Genomic DNA, 24,161 nt, shown 5'->3' with positions numbered 1-24,161 from the left:
TGTCTTTATTGGCCAGAGGGCCGAGGGCGGCTGCGCTGTGTGAGACTGCGGAGGACCAGTTTAGCGAAGCCCAGTGGAGAATCGTAGCAACGCAACTCCTCCAAAAGCTGTGCGCTTCGCTTTACTGTATTATGGCATCTAGGAGAATGGAGACGAAACCAGTGATAACCTGCCTCAAAACCCTCCTCCTCGTCTATTCCTTTGTGTTCTGGGTAAGTAAATCCCCCATCTGAAATTATTTTATCGCTACGAATGTATTTTTGTGACCGTAATCTACTTTTGAAACGATGCGATAGTGTTCTTTAAAAAAATAATATGCCCATGTTTTGCACTGGCACTACTAGAAAGCAAGTGCATGTAGCGCCTATGTAATTCCAACGAGGGCGGCATCATTTTGTCACCAGTCGAATTGTGTCGTCTATTTGTTCTTTTTGTTTATTTGAATGCCCTTATTTACCGTTTTGAATGATTTCATGTAATCGCAAGTATGGCATGCATTGTTATGCAGTGTTCTGAACATATGGGGAGTAGAATCATTTCCTCTTCGTAAAAAAACTCGTATTATATTCCGAATAATAGCTGCATGTTAATGTGGGGTTTGTTCGCTGGTTTATGACCTAATAAGCGTGAAAAAAAGATATTTAGCCAAAAGCATGCAAACATGATGCGCTGATAGCCTATTGTTCGTGCATAGCATCATTGATAGACTTCGGCACTGTTTAACCTCATGGAGTAAAATCAATGTAGCTCGAATATTGTTGAGCGGTAGCCTAACTATTTGATGTCTGCTTCTTTGGCACCGCCCTTGCTGTTCAGTGCTTTCTTCTTACCTCCCGTTCACGAAGTAGGCTGCTGTGTTCAATCATGCGATCATGATGTGCGTCCGGATCACTGATGTCATGATTCAAGCTTACTTTCACGGATTGTTGAGCTCCTGTATTTACATGAAGCGACTACTGTCCGTCCACAGTCTAGCATATATGTTTGCCAAAGATAAATAAATTGTGCATCGGCTGTAATTTACTGCTCTGGAAATAGAGAGGCTACAACTCGCAATACGACAGTAAGTGCATGTATAGCCTAGGTCTGCAAAACGTGATGATTCGGAAGAGGGGGGCGACGACAGCAACCATAATAATTTGAGTAGGAGGGTTATTTCCTTAATGTTATGTGTTACGCAATATTAAACCAACACCCAAATCGCGTTTGCAGTCTTGGGTAGGCGTAGCCTATCTTGTTGGAGTGCTGTGGTGCAGTAGCCTAGAGTACATCAAGAAAGTTATGTAGGGCTAATTAAAATAAGCATTGGAATTCAGATGTTCCAAAGTCAGCTGAATTAAAAAATAAATAAAGTTGTTGATTTCCGACTGATTCAAGGTTCTGCTGAAGGAAAAAAGAACGATCAATTCTGCGGCATGAATGTATTTAAAGTAAATATAGATCTGAAGTGAGAAGGCATTTATGAAGCCATTCTTGGGACTACAAACTCGCGGAACGTTCAAGATCTGGCTTGGCAGAGTTAGGCTACTGCGTTTTCCTAAAAATTGCAATACCAGATAGCCTGTTCCTGAGGAGTAAAGAACATCCCGGGTTATTGTGTTCTAGCCAGTGGATTTACTAGTGCAAAGATTGGAACCTTTTTAAAATAATTAACTTGTTTGCAACTTGAATATTTACTACTAATTTGTTGATTGGTGTGGCCACCCATCTGTGAACATAGCACCCCAAGTTTCTTTTTTTAATTTAATTTTTTTTCGAGTCGTCTCATTTCTCAGTAGTCAACCCAACAAGACTGCACCCATGACCCCGATGGCAATCGTTTTGCTGCTCTTCTTAAAATAGATCTGTCCCTCACACCTCCTGTGGGGACAGGGTATCATTAATTCATTTATTCATTCATTCTTTCATTTCAAGGGCAGGGGCAGAGCAGTGACTCATATTTATGGCTCTTTGAATCAGGGCCTTGCTGTCAGCTTGTCTCCTGATTCTCAATAGAGGCATAATGAGCATGTATCTAGGATGCGGCCCCATGACTCTGTTCAGATTGTATGCAAGGATGACGCCAGTACTTGTGATTAAAAAATATATACTTTTGGCCATTTATTGCATTTATCTTTTCAAGTGTCCCTCTTTTTTTTTTTGTCCTGAAACTTTAAAAAATGTTTTTTTTTTGTCATTTAGCAGATGCTTTTAATCCAAAGCAAATTACAAGTGCACAGATTCTTCAACAAGTTAAAAACATCACATCCATAAATAGGAAAACACGCATGAACACCTATTCTAAACAAAATGCATCTTGTGGCCAGTTCTTCATATGCTCAAGGCTCAGCATGGTCAGTTTGGACCGTAGAGGCCTTATCTGTTGTGGACACCTTGTGTGTAACTCTCAGGAAGTAATTGGGGCCCAGTGCCAGAATGAGTCAGGCTCATTGCTGATACAGAGCCATCTGTCAGAACAGAACCACAGAACCTGGGCGGTTCGGCCTGCTCGGAAGTCCGATCTGGTCCAGATGGAGAGACAACAGAGCAAAGCTGACAACACGAAAATGTGATTCTGTCTGGGGAAAAAAAAGCAACATTTTCAGGTCTTGCAAATAAAAACAAAAAAAACAAAAAAACAAAGCCTATTGATTAAATATGAGTTCTGTGCATTGTACACCCAGCTGGGCTTTTTGTAGCCTTGAAAAATGGAGAATGGAGTCTGTCACTCCTGAACTTCCCCTCTTTAAGGGAAACCACAAAACCACCCAGCCGATCCGCTTAGGAGAACTTGTGCCTTTTCCTCCTCGAGTGAGAGTGTACATAAGGTCATCACTTTATGTTAAGAATTCCACCACATAGCACTTCAAGCAGTAGCCATGCTAATTCTAACCATCACACACGTGTCTCAATTTAACTCGTGAACCTCCTTGGGATAGAGACCGTCTGTAGCCCGATGAGCGCAATGAGTGTTCTCGTGTTCACTAGTGACCCCGGGATGGATTATCAGCTCTATTTCCAGAATTAAAATGCTTCAGAGAGTGGGCCAGACACGCCCTCGTGCTTCCATGCCTGCCTAGGAGAGGTAGAGAGAATTTGATGGTGAAACTGTTATCAAATGAAAGGAGAAGACCGTGGGAGAGTGAGGTGGTACACCGTGTTTAAGAGCTGACTTACTGTACCTCTCCTGGGGTAACGGGTCAGGATGATATTAGCTCTGTGGGTCGGAATCATTGAAAGCTCAGCACCCTGGCTTCCGGGGTCTGCCCACTGTCCTGGCTTCACCCTCTATTGCCGTAATGAGACAGTTTTTCGAGAGACAGACTTGGCAGATGCCCGCCCTTGAGGCACAGGCAGGATGTGTGGTTCCGTTTCCCCTTCCGTGCCGAAATGCAGACACATTCTGCCCCAGGTGAGCAGTAAGTCAGAGCTGACTCGAGAGAACAACAGAGGCGAGTGAGTGGTTTTAGCACCAGCGACCAATGAGGCAGTCTCACCCATAAAACTACCCTTCCCCCCCCCCAAAACCTGAAAGACATTTTGATAATTTCAGCAAATTTCTTCAGGTACTAATTGTGAACTAATTATTGGTACTAATGAACATGGAAAAAATACACTTGCCGTTGAGGTTGTTGTTTTTTTTGTAAAGTACTTCTATGAAGCATACAATGTCAGAAAAATTAGAATGTGGTTCAATATTGTTATTTTAAAACTATTTTTACATTTTATTCCTCGTATTCACTTACATGACAGGATCTTCTTCTATATTTTGATTGTAGGTCAGATATTTTTCTGTGAGGTTCAGTGCCCCATCTGAACTTACCCTATTTCAAATTAACTGACTGTGAGGGCTGTTCTTAGTAGTGTGTCTAAGGTGCACCTGCTTCTTGGTTTCAAGTCTTTAATTTTAATATGTCTAAATAATAGCAAATGATTGCATTCAAGCTGAAGGACATGCAGGTTAGGGACTACAGATGAAAATGAGCTCATTAGCTAACTCTGGTACATGTACGTTGATGTGGAAGCCGATTTATTAATGTGCACTTTTCCTGGCAAATAAATACAACAAATATTGCAAACTAATGCCAATGCCTCTATCATGGTTCTTAAAATAAAAACAGGGACCAGGACCCTGTACTTTTCAGGGTGAGAAGAAATGAAAGTTAATTCTTGTGTGACTGGGGGCACAAGTCAAACAAGCTTCTGCCAGCATGCTCTGTGTGGCTTGCAGCACTGTGGTCTGCAAAATCTTTTCACACAGCGTTGAAAGTTTACCTCCCCATGCCCCCCTCCTCCTTCGCCTCCAACACAGCACAGCCTGCTTCCTGTCTGTATTAAATGTGACTCTGCCCTAGATTAGATTGCCATTAATCATCAACTTTGTCATGCAAGACATTATTACATTCTTTAATTATGGAGAACATGCATGTACTTGTTTATTTATTTCACTGACTCTATTAAATTAAATGGCTTACAGTTTCACAGGATTTTAAGTCAGGTTTCAGTGACTGTTGGGAATTGCAGAGACCAACATCTCAGAGACCTTTAAAATTGTCTTCTAGACTGTTCTTTTCAGTACAGCATCTGAAGGATACTTCTGGGTTATTTGGGTTATTGTTAGGTTTTATTTTTATGTTTGCTTAGTCTTTTGAGATACTACTACTACTACTACTACTACTGACTGTATCCTACAGTTGGTTTCTGTGTGAAAGATGTAATGCGATAATTTGGTTTGAAAGTAGTTGTTTCTTTTACCATGATCAGTTATGATGCAGGGACTATACATGCTACAGCTGTCCTTCCCCTGATCTCTATAGGGTGTTTGACCCCTTTCTTTCAGTCTCTCATGTCTTTGTTTGTCCTTATTGGTTGCCAGCAGAGGTCAGTCAATTTGTTGTCGGTTTACCTGACCTGCAGTTCTGGGTCAAGTCTATGCAGCTCTGTGATTGGTGCCAATTGAGGGTTATAGTGTCATGGTGATGCTCACCACCACCTCCCATCTTCTGCATGCTTCTAGCATCTGACATAAGTGAATAACTCTGAAGCTCACAGATTTTCAGCCTTTATTGCAAACAGACTGCAGTCATTTTGACACACTGTGTCTTCATCCGTGTCAAATGGCCTCTCAGTACTGTATGTCATTTCCTCATGTTAATGTTGCTCTGGGAGCATGAAGAATGGGTGATGTAAAAGGTCAGGGGTCACACAGTGGGGCATTGCAGATGAAAGCTAATCCATGGATGGAAAGGACGCAGGCCTCTGTGTTCCCAGATGTGTTGGTATATTGCCAGGGGATGCTGGCCTGCTTTGTACTATGCGGGGTGCTAGCTGTGTCCAGAGCATCAGGGAAGGTTCTGGAAAGGTGTGGGTTCAACCCACTGGGTTGCTGTATTGACACTTTTATTTCTGCATCTATTGCAGTCAAGGGTTCACTCGCTGTTTATCTCTAGGGCCAGGTGTTGAGATATTTCATGAATGTTCCTTTTTATAAAATGGTTAAACACAGTCATTTTGAAAGCAGTGCTGGTAGACTATAATGTGTTAATATAAAGTACTGGACATGAGCTGTACTGTAAGTCTTAAGATGACATTTTGTGCTGCTGAATTGCTTCAAATTAGATTTGAATTCAAAGACAAAGCAATGTTATGTGCCTGTTATGGGATGCCATGTACGAATGCTCTCGTGGTTAATCTCTTTTTGTGCAGTTACTATCCTCTGACACAGCAGTTTCAGGGGTATTTTTTATTTCCGTTTCGGTTTGTTGTTTCAGTATCACAGAGAAGTGTCTGCTAAGAGTGTGCTTTGAGTTATTTCTGTCAATTCTATTCTTTAACATTTAGGTGAAGAAATGTATTTATCTTTCATGCAGCCAAATGCTTGATGAAAGGTGCCTTTGATATGTTTAATTATAGAAAGCTTATTAGAGAAAATTATATATATAATTATATATTATATATAATAAACGTAAAAGCCTTTTACAGAAAGAAGAAGATCCACCAGCTGTAATTTTAATGCTAATAGTGGCTGTAGAGAGGGCATGTCTGCTGCAGTCCATTTCACTTTGTGATTATCGGGCTTGCACTTGCTCTCATCAAAAGCAAAATACTAATATTCTCAAAATACCCATTCTTAAAGCAGAACATAAAAAAGCATATTTATTTAGTCACAGCACCAAATCTGCAGTGTGTCTAGGCCAGTGTAATCAACTGTGCAACTGCACTCATCAACCCAGTATGGCTAATATGTGCTAATCGTTGTCATCTTTCACAGTAGATTTCTCATTTACTCCTGCCTTTAAAGTGGCAAATGGACACTATCGTGGCATCAGGTGGAGAAAGTTATTTTGCGAGTCATTGATTTAGCAATAACATGAACAGGGCCAAAGGGTGCAGCAGTTTGTGACAGTGTTATTTCTCTGGACTGTTGTTGACAAAAAAAAGAGCTAAGAATTGTGGTGTAGAAAACACAAGGAGAGAACCATAGCTTACACAGCCCTACATGGAATTGTAAAACAAACGTAGCTAGGGTTGCCCGCTGGCTGTGTTCCGATAGACCTGTCTCCAGCTCTGGCTTACTCTACACGTCCGAGGATAGCAGTGAGCAGCGGCAGACCTGGGGCAGATGGTATTTAAGAACACTCCTGCAGTTCTGTGGCAATTGTGGGTGTGACACATTACTGACCAAAATATACTGTGTAAAGATGTAATAATATTATTTTTCTGAATATTGGTGAAAATATTCAGTGTTGTATGTACAGCCTATCGCCATTGGTGTATGAGTGTGTGCATGAATGAGAGGCATTAATTGTAAAGTGCTTTGGATAAAAGTTCCATATAAATGCAGTCCATTTACCATTTGCTTTGGCCATGTTGATTAAACATAATGGGCTGCTTAAGAGGTTTGCTGTGTTTCTCAAGCCACAGCCATTACTACCCACATGGGATTGTAACAATTTGATAGCAAAAGATGCGGAAGACAATGGAACTTATCCCTTTAGCAGTGTGATTTCACCTCCTGGGACTGGCATGTGTATTTTTTCCACACTTCCGCAACTTACAGTACCATTTTATTGTACATTTAGGAATTCAAATGGAGTTAAATTAGAGCCAAATCTCTTCTGAGAAGGGTACTAGCCTGCGATAGGGCCACACCTGTCCCAGGCACCGGAGAAGCACACTGTGACAGCATGCAGAGGCACTATCATTTGGGTAAAGTGCAGATTAGTGACATGCAGGGGCTAAGCCTCTGGCTTATGGCTTCATGCCGAACACATGATTAAATAAGAGTGGGAATGATCTGGGTGGTGGAAATAACAGTTCATTCAGTCCAAGAAAGAAATTGCAGATACCACCCAGAGTAGCTTCTTAGGAAAATGGAGTGGCATGCTTCATTTTTTTTGTCTTTATTTCCCAGTAAAACTCATAATAAAATACAAAAATAGATTTATATTTTTATATTTTTCTAGAAGTGTGGTTTTGAAAATAATGCCTAGGGGAAAAGGCTGTACAGTAATTACATTATCAAGCACAGGCAGGTTTGAGGTGCTGGCTCATACTATGCTTTTTCATGTCCAAACTAGAACACAAGGGTTTCATTTTCTGAAATAACAAAAATGTGTTATTTCTTTACAAATCAAATGGCGAAATGAAGGGAAAAGGGAAATTTGTTTATTATAACATGCATTTATAAATGGTTGGCATTTATATAGCACCTTTATCCAAAGCGCTGTACAATTGATGCTTCTCATTCACCCATTCATCCACACACTCGCACACCAACGGCGATTGGCTGCCATGCAAGGTGCCAACCAGCTCATCAGGAGCATTTGGGGGTTAGGTGTCTTGCTCAGGGACACTTCGACACACCCCGGGCGGGGGAATCGAACCGGCAACCCTCCGACTACCAGACGACTGCTCTTACTGCCTGAGCCATGTCGCCAGTGGGTGGGTTGCTAAGGCATTAACAGACAATTTAGGCCTTGGGACACAATCACTGGCTTAAATTAAGCATGTAAGTGGTGAAGAACCAGCAGACACCTTGGCCCTGCGGGGCTGAAGTCTGAGGATCCAGCTGGCAGGGTGTAAATGTGATCAGAGGAGAGAGAGTGAGGTCCCTAGCAGTGTGATTAGGGACATGTGTATACTGGTGATTAGGTTGTTTGAAATGTTCACCCTCCATTAAACATCATTAGAGGACCTGTATCCCCAAAACATTTTCCACCAGCATCATTATGACTATGCAGTCATTCCGCTTCATTTTCCAGTGTGGTAGTGTGTGTGCGTGGTGCTTGACTCTGCCATTTTGCTGATGGAAATCTGTTGGTTCAAAGGTTGGGTCTTTTAGTGACATTAGCTCTCTAACCAAAGACTTCAGTGCTGTCTCTTAAGTACGATAAGATGGAGTCCTTATCCATGATCTGACAAAATGGTGTCTCTCCACAACTGGAGAGACTTGATTTGGGTTGTTTATGTACTGTACGAATATGAGCAATGTTTGATCAGGGAAGCAAATTTACTGCTAAATCTGGTTAAATAATCCATGCATGTTAAATAATCCATCCATGTCTCTCCATGTGAAAAAAAGCATTCCCAATATCACAGTGCAAATCTCTGAATATGATACACTTTGGCCCTCCTGCTCTGCACACTGAACTGTAAAATAGCCAAAAATATGGAAATTGTTTATGGAATTAGTTAATTACTAACAAGTGATATTTAAATACCTTGATAAATCCTATACTCATCTTATACTGTTATGATTTAGCCCTGCTCTTATTGGAAATGAGCTATTCTTTCTTATGTGAGCATTCTAGCATGGCTGGTCAGGGATTATGTCCACGATTCAGCAAGAGACCATGGTCTAGTCATGGATTCTAAGTAGTGCCAATAGCCAATATGTGGGAGTCACTGCTTGGGACAGCCCTGACCTACAGGGTGTTTCCCAGCAAACCCAGTGCACAGTAATTTGAATTTCAGGTTGTTACAGTGACTGTATCTGGCTTCATCTGTCGAATTAATTATATTTTAGTGTGTATTTCTGCAGTTAATTATTTTGTGAATAATAGACTCAGATGCAGTCTTTTGGCTGTGCTTTATCTTAGTGAAAAATATGTCTGTGTGGTTGTTCCACACCCATGTTTGTTCCATTCCTCTGGTCCCAAAGGATCAAGGAGATGCTACAGTTCACATGGGTAAAGCCAAGAGAAACACAATTGGCTTCTCAGCAGCGAATCACATTTGTCACTTGGATGCCAAGATCTTGGAACACCTTCCCAGTATGACCTTTTCTTGAACTGTTCCAAAACTGTGATGTGTTACAAGTTCCCAGATACAGCTCCACACGCCCCATTTGGCACTACATTTTCAGATATTTCACTTATTGTTCATAAAACAGTGGTGTACATGGTGCAGCTAATGCCTAAGATCATTTTTAAATCCGTATACATAGTGGTCGGCGGGTGTGGTAGCATTATATGGCTCGCACTGTGGCAGAGCTGGTGTGGCCCCAGTGTGTGTTATCCAGGCAGGACAAGCAATTAGCCTGTGAGTGTGGAATTTAAATGTGGCTGAGAAGTGGGTCAGTGGGTTTGGAATGCGCCACGCCCCCTGTAGACTCCAGTGACTTTCGTGTCCAGCTTACATCGGTGTGCTAATGAAAGTTGTTCTATAATTAAACTGCAGCTACGGGAAAGGGGGGGCGGGGGGTTGAGGGGCACTAGCAGCAGTTAGCACTGCTTGTACGGTGTCACAAGGACATGGTTTAAACCACGTTGCCTGAGCGCAATCAGACACCCTGCTGAGCCACCACTCAGGGTCCAGAATGATCTATAACTGCTGTGGCCTTAGTAACAGTAACATATAATAGATCCTGTTGCAGTAATAAGTATTCCTTGTTATTTTTCTTCTTTATATTTTTTATTTTATTTTTGCTGTTATGTGGTCTGTCACTATGCTTTCATTTTGCAGAGTTGATATTATCAAACCCACGTCCCCCAAGGTAGAGGATCATGCATTCTTGTACATAAAAGCACTCAATACCAAATTGATCTTTGATGTAAATTGGTTAATACATTTTGGTTAGTGACATGACATTTGCTAATATTTCTCATGGATCTGCTGAAGTTGGACTGTTCAGGGGCTGGAAATAGTTGAAATAATGATAAGTGATCACAGAGCGATGTATCCACTACACAGCCTCCAGATATCTATTCAAATAAATATTAATTATAATCACACACATTTTAAGTCCGACTTAAAATCTGTATTGACTCATCCCAAAATGCACCAGCCTCAAGTGAATTGTACTGGAGAAGGAGGGAGACTGAGAATCTGGGATAAGGTTGGTAGTGGGTTTAAGATCGGAAAAATAGCTAAATATAAATTCCACACAGAAAGACCCTGGTCGGGATTGGAACCCAGGACGTTTTTATTTTGAGGTGATGGTCTTCTCCACTGCACTACATATCTCTCTATAAAAAAATCTCTATACACATCTCATATGAGAGGATATGCAACGAGACTAAAACATTTAAAATATTCCCCACAAAGGAACAGATGGACATTTGTAGACTGATGTAAGTCAATATTACAATACCTCATTTTGCAGATGCTTAATACTTACCATTATAGCCACAATGTAGTCTGAATCCATTCGTGGATTTACCATTACAGTCACTTTAAGATATTGCTGGCCCGGTGAGCATTTTAAATGGTAAATGGTTGGCATTTATATTGCGCCTTTATCCAAAGCGCTGTACAATTGATGCTTCTCATTCACCCATTCATACACACACTCACGCACCGACGGCGATTGGCTGCCATGCAAGGCACCAACCAGCTCGTCTTGCTCAGGGACACTTCGACACGGCCCGGGCGGGGGATCGGCAACCCTCCAACTGCCAGACGACTGCTCTTACTGCCTGAGCCATGTCGCCCCCATGCTTTGGGGCTCCATTTTGTCTCCTTCCCATGACCTTACTGTGTTTTTCCTCTTATCATGTTTGCACACTGATTACAGAAGCAGATAAATCCTCCTGATTTTACTTTAAGGTGACCTACAGTTACACTGACAGTTTCAACTACTTTCAAAAATTGAACTTGTACAGTATGCGAAGGTTTAAAGCGTCTGGAATTGCTATATTATTGGATAGTTCTAGGACTGCGGAAAATATGAAAGTGGTGGTGTATAGGCTCGGAACTCAGGCAATTTGTCTGTACACGTGCGTCAGGAGGTGACGGCTGTGCCAGCCAAGGTTAGTCTTGAGAACGAATCGCACCGCAGGCTGGGGTATTGGCCAGGGCATTGACCTGTCTGTGCGGTCCAGTGGGATTTATGGCTGAGGAGCTTCCTTTCAGCAGGGCCCTGCAAGAGAGATTCGACCCGTCGTGACTTTGATTTATGAGAGGCCAACGTGCAGCAAGATTTACTCTGTCACCATTAAACGGCTCGTTTCATCACTGTTGTAAAAATTGCCCTTTCTGCAGAACAATGGGCAGGGACCGGGCTGGGAGAGCTCTGCTCTGCGCGGAGTGTAGATCTCTTACACAAACAGCAATACCAGCTCCCTGTCGGCACTGTCTACTGGTTCAGTCTCAAAGAAGGAGGCTTATTGTTGCAAGCGTGTAATTAAAGATCAGTGGTCGAGGCTTTGATTAGATTTCAGCCCTGATCTCATCTCTGGCGTGTGTACCTCGTTACATGAATGGGTCAAGTTGTGTTTCTCAATTAGCTCACAGAGTAGTTTGCCAGACTCTGGACCTGTTGGATGAGGGGAGCTTGCCCCACACATGTTCTATGGTAATATTTTTATAGAATATTGGCCCACAAACCTGCAGAAACCTTCAGTCATGGGTCTACAGCAGGGACTTTCAGTCGGGTTTGACCCAGGCTCAAAGGCTTCCTAAAAGGTTATATTTTTCAGAAATGGTTGATAGAACATCACTAACCAGGGGGCTTCAGAGTGCAATTGCGGACCCCTGCAGTACCTTTTTGGACTCCCTGTTGAAAATCCACGCCCGAGGACTTCTTTATGACAACTTCAATAAATGAATTTGGAAGCAAGCACAGCAGTGTGCTGAGCCTGGGGGTAGTGCACAGACGCATATGCTCTTCAGTCACAGGAAGGCAGGAAGGAAGGAAGGAACTGAACATCTGTAAAGTGCATAAAGGCTCTGTGTCAGGACGGCACTTTGCACACAGAAACACTTTGCTGGTGATTTCATAGCGAACATTTGTAGGTCATGCAGAAATCTGCCCTTTAGACCTTGGTTTTTAGGCATCTATATCCTAAAAATCCATAAAAATCACATCACAATTATGCTGACAGAAGTTTACTTGAAAAATCTTCTGTACTTTTCTTTTTAAATCCATTTTATGAATGTAAAAACCTCAATTTAATCTTCTGGTTAAGGGTGCCAATTCAATGAGATGGTTATGGGATTCCAATTTTACATACATACAGTAATTTAAGTGTTACACATAGGCTACGTAGTATAGGCTATAATCCCTTTACACAGGTGGATAATTTACTGAAGCAATTCAGATTTCTCAAGAGTATAAACATGACTGGGACTCTGAAGGTTGGTGCACAGCTGTTGGGCCCTTGAGCAAGGCCCTTAACCCTGCATTGCTCCTGCAGGGATTGTCCCCTGCTTAGTCTAAACAACGTAAGTTGCTTTGGATAAAAGCATCAGAAAAACAACAAATTATTATTATTATATGTTACACTGCATTTGAGGATGTGACTTTGAAAGAGACAAAGGTATAAGGAGAGATAAGTAGGTGCCAACCCACAAACCGCATAGGGTCTAACGTCGAACTGCAATGCCTGGTTTCTTCTGTCTCCTGACTGCTTTGATAGTCCTTCCTTCCTTCCTCAATGAAGCAGAGTGAAAAGGGTTCTTTGGAGAATTTCACGATGTTTCAGTCGGCTATACATCATCTTAACGATGTCTGGTAATGAATGGGGCAGACATCTCTTGAGACCTTGAGGAGTGCTTCCTAACAAAATGTCCTCAGGTTTTGTAGCTAGCCTCAAAGCGTTCTGTCTCACACGAGGCTCGTCAAAGGCATCAGGAGTATTCATGCTGTCACAGGTGGAAAGTCACAGGCATACTACTGTCACTCATCTTTAGTACCTCAGAGACAAAATTCACTCGCATTTCATAGTCCTTTACACTGCAAAATCTCTGTCTTAACTGTTTTAGTCTTGTAAAAAGACCTGTATAAAATAAAATCTATTGTAAATTCTTAGTGTTTCTCTGAAGTAGATTTAGCTTGTTTTAAATGACTTGCTTGACATGTGAAAGTTTTTTTACCTCATTAGCTCATGTTGAAAAGAGCCAAACCCTGTCACCTCATTGGCAATGTTTTTGTCTTATTTAGCAAAATAAAGTAATAGAAATAGGATTCTACGTCTAAATATAAAACTAAAATACCTGTTTAGATAGATAGATAGTTAGATAGATAACATTTATTAAATGTTTTTGGCAGTGTCAGGATTGTCAGGAATTTTCAAATTGGGCTGTTATTAATAAATAAAAATACATTATAGTTTTTTATCTATTCATATTATTCCATATAGGGCTAATAATTACCCTGGAGAGAGTGACAGATCTATGGTACTGTCATTATCTTTGCGGAAATTTCTAGCACTTCTCCAGCTTGGCCAATGATCTCTGTGCAAGATTTTAAAAAGGGTCTAAAATGTGGGGCTCTCTTATCCTGTTGTTTTCCTGGTTTATGTGTCCTGGGCTCGATAGACTGGTCTGGGTGGTGTGCTGTTCAGAATTACTGCAGGCACTGAAAAAAGCATAGCCATTATCCCTTTGTGTGTGTTTTTAGGCAAAGATACATACAATACAGATACAAGTCATTCAAATCTTGTCATTCCCCTTGTTATTTTTCGAAGAATAGAGAATAGGTTTTTGTGACTTTCCAGTCCCCTGACTGACTAAATAGTCAACCAAGAAAACACATGGTCATGTATTCAATGCACTGAAGATCATTTTAATTGTGCCGCATCAAATATAGGCAGCCATTTTGGCTCTTTATTTCGGCCACTCTTGCCATCATCTTTAGTCCCAATCTGGTGATTCTGAAATGGAGCAAGTATGCCCCTTGAAGAGTAACATGTTGAAAGAAGACAAGGTTTTGCTCCCAGGACCGGTTCTAAACTATTAGAGGCCACATTTTCTTTGGAGGCCCCCTTTGGAGTTCCTATGCAGGCACAGAGGGGTTTGCAATTTGTGGACCTGTGGGCCCCTCCAGACCTGTGGGCCCCTCCAGACAGATGAACCTGCTCTGGTTGCTTCACGCACCACACCACCTGCTCACAGGAAGCAGCCTCTGCAGCTGTGGAGGGAGGCGAGGGTCTCAGTGCCCAGGGCCATGACCCTGACCCAGCCTGAAGAGCAGCTCAACGTTTTAAGAGCTCAAAATGGGGGTGCCAAAAAAGAGGCGCTCCCGAGCATTGTGGCCTATGCACGGACTGCACAATAGAGACTTTATGAGGCTCGGCCGTCGGCTATTCTCGGAAGATGAGGGGGGAAGGAGGGCGCCGTCTCTGAATGAGAAGAGGTCCTTTTAATGTATGCTGTTTTCATATTCATTGTCAGGACCCTGGGAGTCGCCCAAGTGCACAGGCTGGACTGTGTGTGACCCCTCTCCCCATAACGACTGTGTTCATCCATTCCACACACACACACACACACACACACACACACACACACACACACGCACACTACAGTCTCATCAACAAATACAGCTGTCTAAACATGACAGCTGTGGTGTCAGGGAAGAGGTACATGAGGGGAGGATACATTAATTAATTTGGTAATCTGTCTCATGGTATCGTGGTGTAGTTTATCCCAGCCCTCAGAGTCCAGTAAATGGATACGAGTGTCTTCAGCACCACAGGACCTTGCTCCCCCTCTGTAAATGAACATCCTGTGAGTGCCAGTGCATTAATGCAGTATTAATAGAAAGGGTGAGGTCAGCAAGAAGTAATGAGTGAATGTGCATGTGACTGTGCGTTTGATATGTATATGTGAAATATGTCTGTGCATGCAGGATTTTGTTATGTGTAGGAATGTTGGCGTGTACGTGCTGGTATGGTTGTGTGTATGTGTGATTGTATATCTGTGTGTATGTGTGATTGTATATCTGTGTGTATGTGTGCTTCTTGACTCACTCTGCTCTTGTCTGTACTGCCGTGTAGGAGGACATTGGTAGGACTGTGCTCATGCAGAGAGAATGGTTTAGCACCTCACTTCTGTTGTTTACATGCGACTGAAGTGAGGTGTGAAAGTGACATTATCATCCTCCTGTGCGCTCACACACACACACACACACACACACACACATTTCTGCGGCTGGCAAGAAAAACATGAAAGGAACATGCTGTACACTTATGTCTCACCCCCCCCCCCCGATTGTACTTCATGACTCTACACCCTATTGAGCCCCCAATACTGTGGAATGTACCTCTTTGATCAGTACCTTCGTGTTATCTGCTCTACCCCCCTTCCTCAGTCCAATTTCCCACAACTTGTTCCTCCCTCCGCCAGATGTAATCACCCCCCTCCCTACTTCATGCGATGTGTATGGCAATGGCCATTTGGTCCATTGTTTCCATTGTGGAACAGGGTATAAGTGTTTACATTTTCCCTCAGTTGTTAGTTCTTGTTAATCTGTACTTGGGGAACAGAACCACTAGTTCCTTTACTATATTAAACTACCTATTTCAAACAAAGACGTACCTGCATTTATTTTTCTACTGACAATCGTACGGAGGAATACATTTAACTCTTTAAAGATTCTACAGACCCCTTTCCATTGTAGTGCCTATGAATTTCACAATAGATATTTTCAGTGAACAGCACTGTATATGTGCTGAACACTAAACGGACCTGAACATTGAATAAAATGACAGTCATTTAGCAGAACCTCTCCTCCCAAGTAACTTACTACAATATTCCTGGAAACTCATTCTTAGAACTGAACCATCTCCATCAGGAAAAGCGTCAACAGGTGAACTTTAGGGCCGTCTGATTCGTCCCCCGCACTCCTAGTCTCAACACACTGAGAGGAGTCTGGCTCACAGACACGAATGGTGTTAGTCACGCCGTGGGCGGTGACCCCCCCAATACTGTCTATTTCAATCAGATTAATCAGTATTTACAGGGCACAGAGAGAGAGAGAGTGGGTTTTCACAAAATTATTATTCCACTGTCCCTAATGGTTACTTAATCCCGTCATCAAATGCGGTCCATCTACCATCAGATACTCAGCTCTTAAAAGTCCATCCATATCCTTTCTAGCCCGCCATCATGACTTTTCCATGAACATAAAGCATCGATGTGGCTTGGAAAGGGGGCTGATATAGCACAACATTCTTTCTCCAGTCTGGTTGCCAAAAGAGGAATGGTCATTAGTAGGGACGTGTTCTGGAAAGTCACCATCGTCACAGAGCGTTGTGGAATTTAGGGCTTTGTTATAAGATGGTGTCACCTGCTTGCATATAATCATAACATTAATGAGCTCTGATCAGCAAATGAGAGAGATCAGTATTTGAAATACTTAATTATTAGATATTGTCTGTAGATAACTGCTAATTTTAAAAGAAAATTGATATTGAGAACACACTTATGCATATGATGTTTACTGGAATACCTGGCTTGATTATTGGACTGAAATAAACGACGATTCTCATTATCCCTGGGTCTGCGCTTGGGCCTCTGTACGGACATTGCACATTGTCTCGGCACTGAGTTATATTCCTTTCTACATTTCTGGGCCAATGAATCGTATGGCATCTCAGAGTAGGAGTGCTGACCTAGGTCCAGGGGTCCCCTGTCCACATCCTAACCTTGTCCATTACAAACTAAAGGGGAAAACTGATCCTGGATCAGCGCTTTTACTCTGGTAAAGACTGGGCTCCCCACCATTACTCACGCTCTCGCTGTAATTACAGGCAGAAGCAGCAGATGAATAAAATATGTGGGGTTTGTGTTAGGGATTAATAAGCAGCTGCCCAGATGGAGGGGAGTGGAGAGTTATACTGACTGCACACCACCGCGGGCAGACCACGTTTAATTGAGTCGGTCTCCTCTTTAATGCTCCTCTCGGTGTGGAAGCCCGGGGCTGTTTAACACTCAGGGTAAGCAGATATTATAAGCTTCTCAGGATGCTTCACCAAGTTTATATATTTTTGTGCAGTCAGATATCCCAAGCTCATGGAAGAGCCTGGGCACTCCATGTCCGTATTTCCTGTATGATTGTGGGTTTCGAAAAGGCTATAGGCTGGTCAACAGCCATAAACTGTATTGTTTGGTCTGAAGAAAAGATCCCTTCTCTTTTTCAGTGTTTCTGTGCCAAAGCTCACAGGGTGCCTGTGTATTCAGTTGACAGCAAAGTAGCAGTCGGCTGAAGTAGATTGTAGAGCCCTCTGCTGGTGGCAGGGAGTACTGATGCTTTTGCAAAAGCAGGTTCGTTGAGTTCAGTGCTTTTAACTCAGTAGCTAGGGACATGCAGACTCAACAATATTGCCTTCGACAGGATCACCCGCTCCCTGCACTTATTGATTGCAATGGCCACTCCTTAATGGCATAGCGTCCAACTCATTAAAGCAGAAGGATTTGTAACACTTTGCCAAAGCTTGTGACAGCAGGAATTAGCTTCCTTTGACATGGAAAATTTTCCTTTGTTTGTAAAATCAGCCAGTGCACTGCCAGACACACACACACACACACACACACACACACACATGCATGCACATGGCTTTTCTATCAGGAATTGTTTCTCTTTTTCATTTATATTGTCATTACTGTATTGGCACAATCTTCTTTCTTCGGGCAGTCTCTACGGCTAGGAAATGCTCCCTGAGTCTGTACTTTGTAAAGATGTCTCTCAGTTTCTTGTCACTGTCCTCAGGTAGTTTGCTCATTTTCTACAGTGTACTGTCTCATTAAGGCCCAGATAATATTTCATTTTACTTTGTTTGGGTTTCCAAATAAGTGATTTATTTCCAATAAGAGATATCATTTTCTTTCAGTGGTCTTGCAATTTGGTCAATTCTAATTAGGTTTGTAGTTTTGTGATCCTGAGCCAGTGTGGTGTTTCTGTGTGTGTGAAGAACTGAGGACTAGTTGGGTGAGGGGGTTGTTTTCGTGTCACAGGAAACCAGGTGCTGCAGATTTTGAACGTGTTTCCCTCATTCCTCCCTGTCCTCTCCCTGTCTCTGTGTGCAGATCACAGGGTTGATCCTCCTGGCGGTGGGAATATGGGGAAAGCTAATGCTGGGGCCGTACATCTCCCTGATCGCGGACAACTCCACCAACGCGCCCTACGTGCTGATGGGCACGGGCACGGCCATCGTGGTGTTCGGTCTGTTCGGCTGCTTCGCCACCTGCCGCGGCAGCCCCTGGATGCTGAAACTGGTGAGAAACCGCTGTAGCACATATAGATGTTTACAAAATGAAGAGAGAATGAAACACAAACAAGCAGGAAGTGTGCACCATGTCAGCATCGCGTCAGGTGATGTCATATCCGCTTTCCCTCTACAGTACGCCATGTTCCTGTCCCTGGTCTTCCTGGCCGAGCTGGTGGCGGGCATCTCGGGCTTCGTCTTTCGCCATGAGGTGAGTGCTCCTGCCTTAGGGCCTCACACTGAGTCATGGCCACTGAGGATGTGAGTGTCCATACTAACGGCAGCTCATTCGGCCCTGCGCCAACTGCTCGTGTAAAGCTGCAGGTTTGTGTCTCTCCCCAGATTAAAGGCACCTTTCTGAGGACATACAGCGATGCTGTGCAGAACTACAACGGCCAGGACGAGAAGAGCCAAGCCGTGGACCACGTCCAGCGCAACGTGAGTCCCGCAGAGAGGGGCAGGGGGAGGGGGTGGGCCACTGTGGGTCCCACAGAGAGGGGCAGGGAGAGGGGGTGGGCCACTGTGGGTCCCACAGAGAGAGGGGCAGGGAGAGGGGGTGGGCCATTGTGGGTCCCACAGAGAGAGGGGCAGGGAGAGGGGGTGGGCCACTGTGGGTCCCACAGAGAGAGGGGCAGGGAGAGGGGGTGGGCCAGTGTGGGTCCCACAGAGAGGGGGGGGGGGAGGGAGAGGGGGTGGGCCACTGTGGGTCCCACAGAGAGAGGGGGAGGGGCGGGGGGGTTGGCCAGTTTGGTCCCACAGAGAGGGGCAGGGAGAGGAGATGGGCCAGTGTAGGTCTCCCAGAGAGGGGGGGTGAGGGATTTATGTGGGTCTCAACTGCATATGGTGAGTTCTTCTGGGGACCTTGGGTTTAATTTGTGTATGGTTTTTCTGCCCTGAGATATTCAGCTTTTCCTTGGTATATAACATGTCTGTCACTCCTTCAGTCCATCTTCTTCCCTTCCTTTCTCCTTTCTTCCCTCTTTCACCCCCCCCCCCCCCCTTAAAATTTCCAAAAGCAAATTCAAGGTGCTTATTAGCAGGAAATGCATCTGTAATTACTGTACAGGAATATCTTCACAGCAAAACAAGCAACCGGAAAACACTATAACAAGGGTAACCTGTAAAAGATAAAATAGATTTATGAGAATGATCTCTCCGCCTCCCCAGTTGCGCTGCTGCGGGGTGCTGAACTACACCAGCTGGTTCAGCAGCGTGTTCTTCCACGACAGCGGCATCCCTGCCAGCTGCTGCACAGACATGTCGGACTGTAGCGCTTTGGACCTCCGCAACGCCACCATCGCCCCCAGCAAGGTGTACCAGCAGGTGCGTAAGAGCAGCCGCGGCGCCCCGGGCTTTTTACAGGGACGGCCCGTTCACACCTGACCCCTCTTTTTATTCTTATTTTTACATCTAAATGTAACACTGCCAAGCTGAAACGACGTGAGCTGAACCAAACTGAGGCTACAGTCGGCATAAACCGACTCATTTCCATCATTCAGATCAGATGTATCATGATTGTGTATAACAAACCTTTTTTCTTCAGCTCACTGATCGATACAGTTGTGTCTTTTCGATCTGTTTAATCCTCAACCACGTGACAATGTTGGGTAATGTCTTGGGTAATACGAAACACAGGCTGGAAGGACTTTGTCTGTTTCTTTGTCGATTTACATACAGGTTCTACTACCAAACAAAAAACAAGAATAGCAGAGCTATACACTTAGCAGAGCTATACACTTTTCAGAACTCTCCAAAAATGCACCATTGTAACAATGCTAGTATCAGGGAAGCCAGCTATTGGACATTGCATCATCTCCAGTGCTCCTTCTCAGTTGCCCACGGTGGAGTTTATTTACCCCTCCTACTCCTTTCTCACAGGGCTGTTACAAGCTGGTCACCGCCTTCATCGAGACCAACATGGGCATCATCGCAAGTGTGACATTTGGAATAGCCTTCTCGCAGGTACCGTACACCGCAGGCACAGTCTTCCTCTTCTTATCATTATTATTTAAGGCCTTTATTCTTCCCATTTACTCAAAACGGGAGATTAGCACCGTCCCCATCCCCCTCAACTCCAACGTTGATTTCATTATAACTGCAATATAGCGTCTGCCAGGGATCACTTTTAAGTAGGGTCCTCATTTTTATGAACCTGTTTTGCCATTGGTTTTACTGTCATCCCGCAGCTATTTGTTTTATGTGTGATTAATAGTGTTTAGCATTTCAGTTTTTTTTTTATCCGTCCTTCATACTGTGTGACTCTGTCTCTCTATGCCATAGCTAACTTCCCTCTCTGTCCCTCCCTCCCTCTCTCTCTCTCTCCCTCCCTCTCCCTCCCCCCCTCTTTCTCCTTCCCTCTCTGCATCTCTCCGGTGTACACAGCTGATCGGCATGCTCCTGGCCTGCTGTCTGTCGAGGTTCATCACTGCCAATCAGTATGAGATGGTGTAGCAGTGAAGCAAAGCGTGAGTTTGCAGTGGATATGTAAATAAACTTGTTTAACGTAGCATGGCGTAAAAACGGAAGATGAAGACATTAAATGTTTGAGTAGTGACAGATCCTGTCATGCTTTGCTAAACGTGAGAGACATTACAAGATTATATAATATAATTGCATGCTCGCCTTGAGAATAAAGATGTAGAATGGCCATACTAAGAAGGATGCTAAAATACTGCCCAGTTTAGTTTTTAGCAGTTGCGTCCTGTTCTTATCTCTGTTGCCTAGAAATTAAAATAGCAAAAATCACAAAATTGGATGAAATCACTTATTTCTTTCAGATTTAGGCAGTAACTATTCATCTGGTTGTTATGCTTTGATACACAGCATGACTGACTTTATTCAGGTTCTGACAGGCCAGTCCTGGACTTGGGATTTTCATGGTTCTCTCAGTCTTTAAATATTGGGAAAAAAGATGTCGCAAAATGTATGTCCATATTCCAAAGTAGATATGACTGTTGCAACAAAAAAATAAAGGATTGCATGTAATCATAATGCCAATGCACCAATGCATTGTTGCTGGCATAAGCGCAGTTTATTTATGTTGATTTCATTTCTCCAATAAATTATTTGAAAAGTTGTGTAAAATACAAACTACATTTGGGTGGGAATCTGTCTATGACACCCTATTAGGGGAATGAGATTAATATGTCATGCCCAGTCAAAATAACAGCCCATTGGTGTTCAGGTGGTTTGTGGGATAACCAGCTGTCATCTAATCCTGGTTCTTCTCCCTCCTCAGGCAGATGAGGAGCAAACCCCACGATGGAAGGCCGGGGGGAGGGGGGAGGAGTGCTAGCACATGACATTCTTATTTCTCTTTTCCTCTTTCTCGCTATGCCTCCCTCTCTCCCACACTTCTTTGTATCTTATTCTAGTCCATCATTCCACACATCCAATCTCCTTTCAGGACCTTATCTCCACTAAAAATCAACTGACGGGAATAGGTCCACTTCTGTGGCCACCAAGGCATTGTTCTCTTATGCTAGCGGGGCCATGGATGTGCATGTAGAACTGCAGAACAGTCATTGGTAGAGCACTAACCACATTTCTATGAGACTAAGTAAACAAAAAACTACTAGTAATTATAAATTAAAGATAATTTTGTGAGATACTTGAAAATAAAAAGAAATAAACTTCATATGAAAAATTCCCAGATGAGTCCCAGATGTGAAACAGCCTTTAATTTGTTTTTGTTTTTTCCAACACATACTGTACCACATATCTGCTTTTTGCTGCTATATGGAGTACATTTCATCATCCTGGTTCAAAGTAAATACTGCTCAAACTGAAGCTGTGCGTGGACGTGTCCGTGTTGCTTTTTGAAACCTCTTTGATTGGGCTGTGTTCAGTTGGGTCCAGCCCTCAGTGATCTCTGCCTGTTCTGTCCCACTCCATCTGAGGTACGGTATTATTCAGCAAAGGGCCTTTGCTAAAATAACTTTGGTGAGTTCACACTGTTCATTTAGTGTTCTCGGTGCTGCTGACTTCCTGGTTCTAGCTTCAATCTGCTATGACAGGGTGAGACAAAATGCTCATTTCAGTCATCAGGCACCACCATAACCATATGTTTGTGACTGATCGGGCACCAGAGTGATTCTACCATGGCAATCAACATCACTGTTAATGATGAAGAGTCAAATCAAATCAAAGAAGAGAAGTAAGGGAAGAGTGCCATCTTTTTCTGTACTGGTGCTGATGTGCTGATGCCAGTCTCACATTCTCAATTGAGAAACTGTGGGGATGGGATAGCTTTACAGTCCATCCAAGTTATCTCATTTTTCAGCTTCAAGTCTCTGGAGTCAGATAATATTTCTGAGAATTTCTGAATCATCCATATTCCTACGCTTAAGGTCCACAGTGTGCCTCAGGTCTGCAAAATTGACCCATTCCCTTGCAGAGTGGGCTACACCAACAGGAAGGAGCGTCACAAACACTGAGCAAAATAACCACGGTCTCATGGTGTCCTACTGCGATTGGCTGAGTGGGCCTTTTATTTGGTCACCAGCGAGGCCAGGTGTAGTGATAATGAAAACCACATTGCCCATCATTCACCACTGCCGGGCTCTCTTTTAATGGCCTTTTTAGTCTGTTAATCATCAGAGCAACAAGCTAGGTGATAATAGTCTTTATAAGTAAAAGTGAGTGAAGGCAAGCAGAAGGATCCAGAGGCAAAAAGGGACGTTTACCTCTTGCAGCCATTGTATAATCTGTTTGAAGTTTATAAAATGTACTCCCATATGAAGTAACTGGAGGGGGCAACATCACTCCTGAAATCTCCACACCCTGACAAGCAAAGGTAGGCCGGTAGGAGCAGAGTGAATTCCCTCCCTATTACAGTCCTGTTAAAGGGGTGGCAGTGGGTGGGGCTGATGGGAATTGGAGTCCTGGCAAAGGGCTGGCAGTGGGTGGGGCTGAAGGGGCTGAGAACACTGAGTCACTGGTGATGTAATTTATTTAATAAAGCTGTGATGTAACTCAGGCTGGGGGAGATTCACTATGCCGACCTTTGTATCTGTGTATGTGTTTATTCTTGCCACATTATGAAGTTGTCATGGCAGCTGTAGCTGCCTAGTGTGTTGTGGGTGGATCAGTAATAAAAGTATAAGCAAGCCCTAGAAAAACACAATGTAGAGGGTAGATTTATCACACAATCTTGTGTGACAAAACCACACTGGACTTGCAAAATAACAAGACTTTGTATAAAAACTTTTTAAACTGTCATCACCAGCTAGCATGCCAACAAACTATGTTGATATTGTAAAAGATTGTGATGTCTGTATTAATAAAAGGATCATAACTTTGCACCTGTTTTGATCTTGAGTTTTGTGTATGCTGTATATAAGGGGTGTATTATGGAAACATATTTAACTAACCACTGTCTTCAATCAACATTTTTATTTTTTAAACCAGGTGACATAATGCTGGACAAGAACTAAAACCAGCACACACAGCGGCCTTCTTGAATACATATACATGTAGTCTGAACGTAGACCTGCAGTGTAATGTTAAGTGCTATAGATGGTACAACATGAAGTATGAAGTATCACGTTGAGTGGCAACTGGATTTAAGGGTATAGGATTGAATGTTGCTGGAGTAGGATTACTCAACCCAGATTGGACACTTCAGATATTCCTCTAAGCAAGATTCTACACACATGGTGTACACATATCATATACACAACCTATTTAATGTTGTGTATATGATAGGTTAATGTCATTGGGTTGCATGCATGCCTGTATTATTAATCATTGAGC

General features: G+C 43.1%; 1 protein-coding gene across 1 annotated transcript; it reads left to right on the top strand.

The window, feature by feature from the left end:
- The first annotated feature begins 24 nt into the window (after positions 1 to 24).
- On the top strand, positions 25 to 23,708 carry LOC133116401 (tetraspanin-7-like). The gene is made up of 8 exons (XM_061225892.1): positions 25 to 212; positions 18,229 to 18,417; positions 18,544 to 18,618; positions 18,750 to 18,845; positions 19,575 to 19,730; positions 20,286 to 20,369; positions 20,790 to 20,872; positions 21,646 to 23,708. The coding sequence occupies exons 1-7, from the start codon at positions 132 to 134 to the stop codon at positions 20,856 to 20,858; spliced, it is 750 nt and encodes a 249-aa protein (XP_061081876.1). The 5' UTR covers positions 25 to 131; the 3' UTR covers positions 20,859 to 20,872; positions 21,646 to 23,708.
- Positions 23,709 to 24,161: the final 453 nt, after the last annotated feature.

Source organism: Conger conger, chromosome 17 (genome assembly GCF_963514075.1).
Source record: "Conger conger chromosome 17, fConCon1.1, whole genome shotgun sequence".
NCBI lineage: Eukaryota > Metazoa > Chordata > Actinopteri > Anguilliformes > Congridae > Conger > Conger conger.
Note: the sequence above shows the minus strand (reverse complement) of the source record. Positions and strands in the feature narration are given on the sequence as shown.

Coding starts and splice junctions, on each gene's coding strand:
- LOC133116401 (XM_061225892.1), top strand. CDS start 132: ATGGCATCTAGGAGAATGGAGACGAAACCAGTGATAACCTGCCTCAAA. Junction 18,418..18,543: donor GCCCCTGGATGCTGAAACTG/GTGAGAAACCGC, acceptor TTCCCTCTACAG/TACGCCATGTTCCTGTCCCT. Junction 18,619..18,749: donor GCTTCGTCTTTCGCCATGAG/GTGAGTGCTCCT, acceptor GTCTCTCCCCAG/ATTAAAGGCACCTTTCTGAG.